Raw genomic sequence first — 1,259 nt, 5'->3', positions numbered from 1 at the left:
CACATCCTGTCGGCCTGAGCCCCAGGCAGACCAGGCGGTCCGGGAGACCCAGCGCAGATTGGGCTAGTCATCCTCGCCCCAGCGCAGGCGCCTTTACTCCCCGGTTCCTCCCGCCCCTTAGAAACCCTCTCGCATCGCCGAGTGAGGGAAGTAGCCAATGAGGTAAAATCACCGGGCTCACAGCCCAATAGGCGGCGGCGACAGTGCGGGGTGTGGTTGCCAGGGGGCGGGGCCCGGCGGCTGGCCAGACTTGCCACTCCAGCGGCGGCATCTGGGGGTCTGGAGGCGGTCGGCACTATTCGCGACGCGGTCATGGAGGCCTCGCGCTACCGACTCGGACCTTGCGGGGACAGGTCAGAGAGGGATGGTGGCTGGCCTCGTCTTGAGCAGGGCGGAGGGATGAAGCCAGAAGGTGGAGGTCCTGTCCGGGAGCTCTGCTGGGGGAGGGCGGGGGCTCGGGCGGCGCAGGGAGGGGCTGGTGCCGCTGCGCGAGGCGACCTCCTTTCCCCTACTTCTGGGCGGAACCCCCTTTTTAAAGGGGAGCGGGTGGCAGCAGCGGGTCTGCAGCTTGCTCGTTGGACAGAGACTTTTTGTTCAGGTCCCTACTGTGGAACTCTTGGAGTTTTAGTTAATGAGCTCTCCTCGCCCCCCTCTGGGCCTGATTTCCCTTAGTTAGAATGCATCAGTCCTGCCTGGCTCGCTCTGCCTGGTAGTGTCATGACTCAGATTGGACCAAGTCTTATCCGGGGAGGTCGAAGCAGAAGGTTGTGGGTGATAGAAATTTGCTCTTATGCCATTGCTTTTGGCAGGCAGTGTTGAATTCTGGAATGAAGTCCGAGGGCTGAAAATGCAAAAACGATTCTTTTTCTTCTCTCTGCTTTTCAGTAGTTATTTTCTTATTCAAGATGGTCTGTTTGCAAATGTGCCATATCCCTTGATTATGCTCTTCTTTCTCTGCCACCACCCCCCCCCTTTTTTTCTGCCTCCACCAGAGGGAGAGCCTGGGAAAGAAAATAATGCGAAATCTCAGCCTGTCAATTTCTTGTTAGGTGAATGAAAAGTTAATGGAGAGTCGTGTGAAATCATTAGCTTAAAACTAGCATTGTCGGCTATGGCTCAAGTGGCTAAGGCGCCAGCCACATACACCTAAGGTGGCGGGTTCGAATCCCCAGCCCTGGCCCGCCAAACAACAATGATGGCTGCAACCAAAAAATGGCCAGGCGCTGTGGCGGGCGCCTGTAGGCCCAGCTACTTGGGAG

The 1,259-nt window shown here is 57.5% G+C and overlaps 1 protein-coding gene across 1 annotated transcript in view; it reads left to right on the top strand.

The window, feature by feature from the left end:
- The first annotated feature begins 312 nt into the window (after positions 1–312).
- The window catches only part of LOC100959051 (high mobility group protein B3-like), a 23,241-nt gene continuing 22,294 nt past the window's right edge, over positions 313–1,259 (top strand). The window contains exon 1 of the mRNA XM_023517083.1: positions 313–353. Within this exon, the coding sequence (XP_023372851.1) occupies positions 313–353 (41 nt within the window). The remainder of the gene's footprint in view (positions 354–1,259) is intronic.

Source organism: Otolemur garnettii, unplaced genomic scaffold, assembly GCF_000181295.1.
Source record: "Otolemur garnettii isolate 467f Iridium unplaced genomic scaffold, OtoGar3 scaffold00104, whole genome shotgun sequence".
Lineage (NCBI taxonomy): Eukaryota > Metazoa > Chordata > Mammalia > Primates > Galagidae > Otolemur > Otolemur garnettii.
Note: the sequence above shows the minus strand (reverse complement) of the source record. Positions and strands in the feature narration are given on the sequence as shown.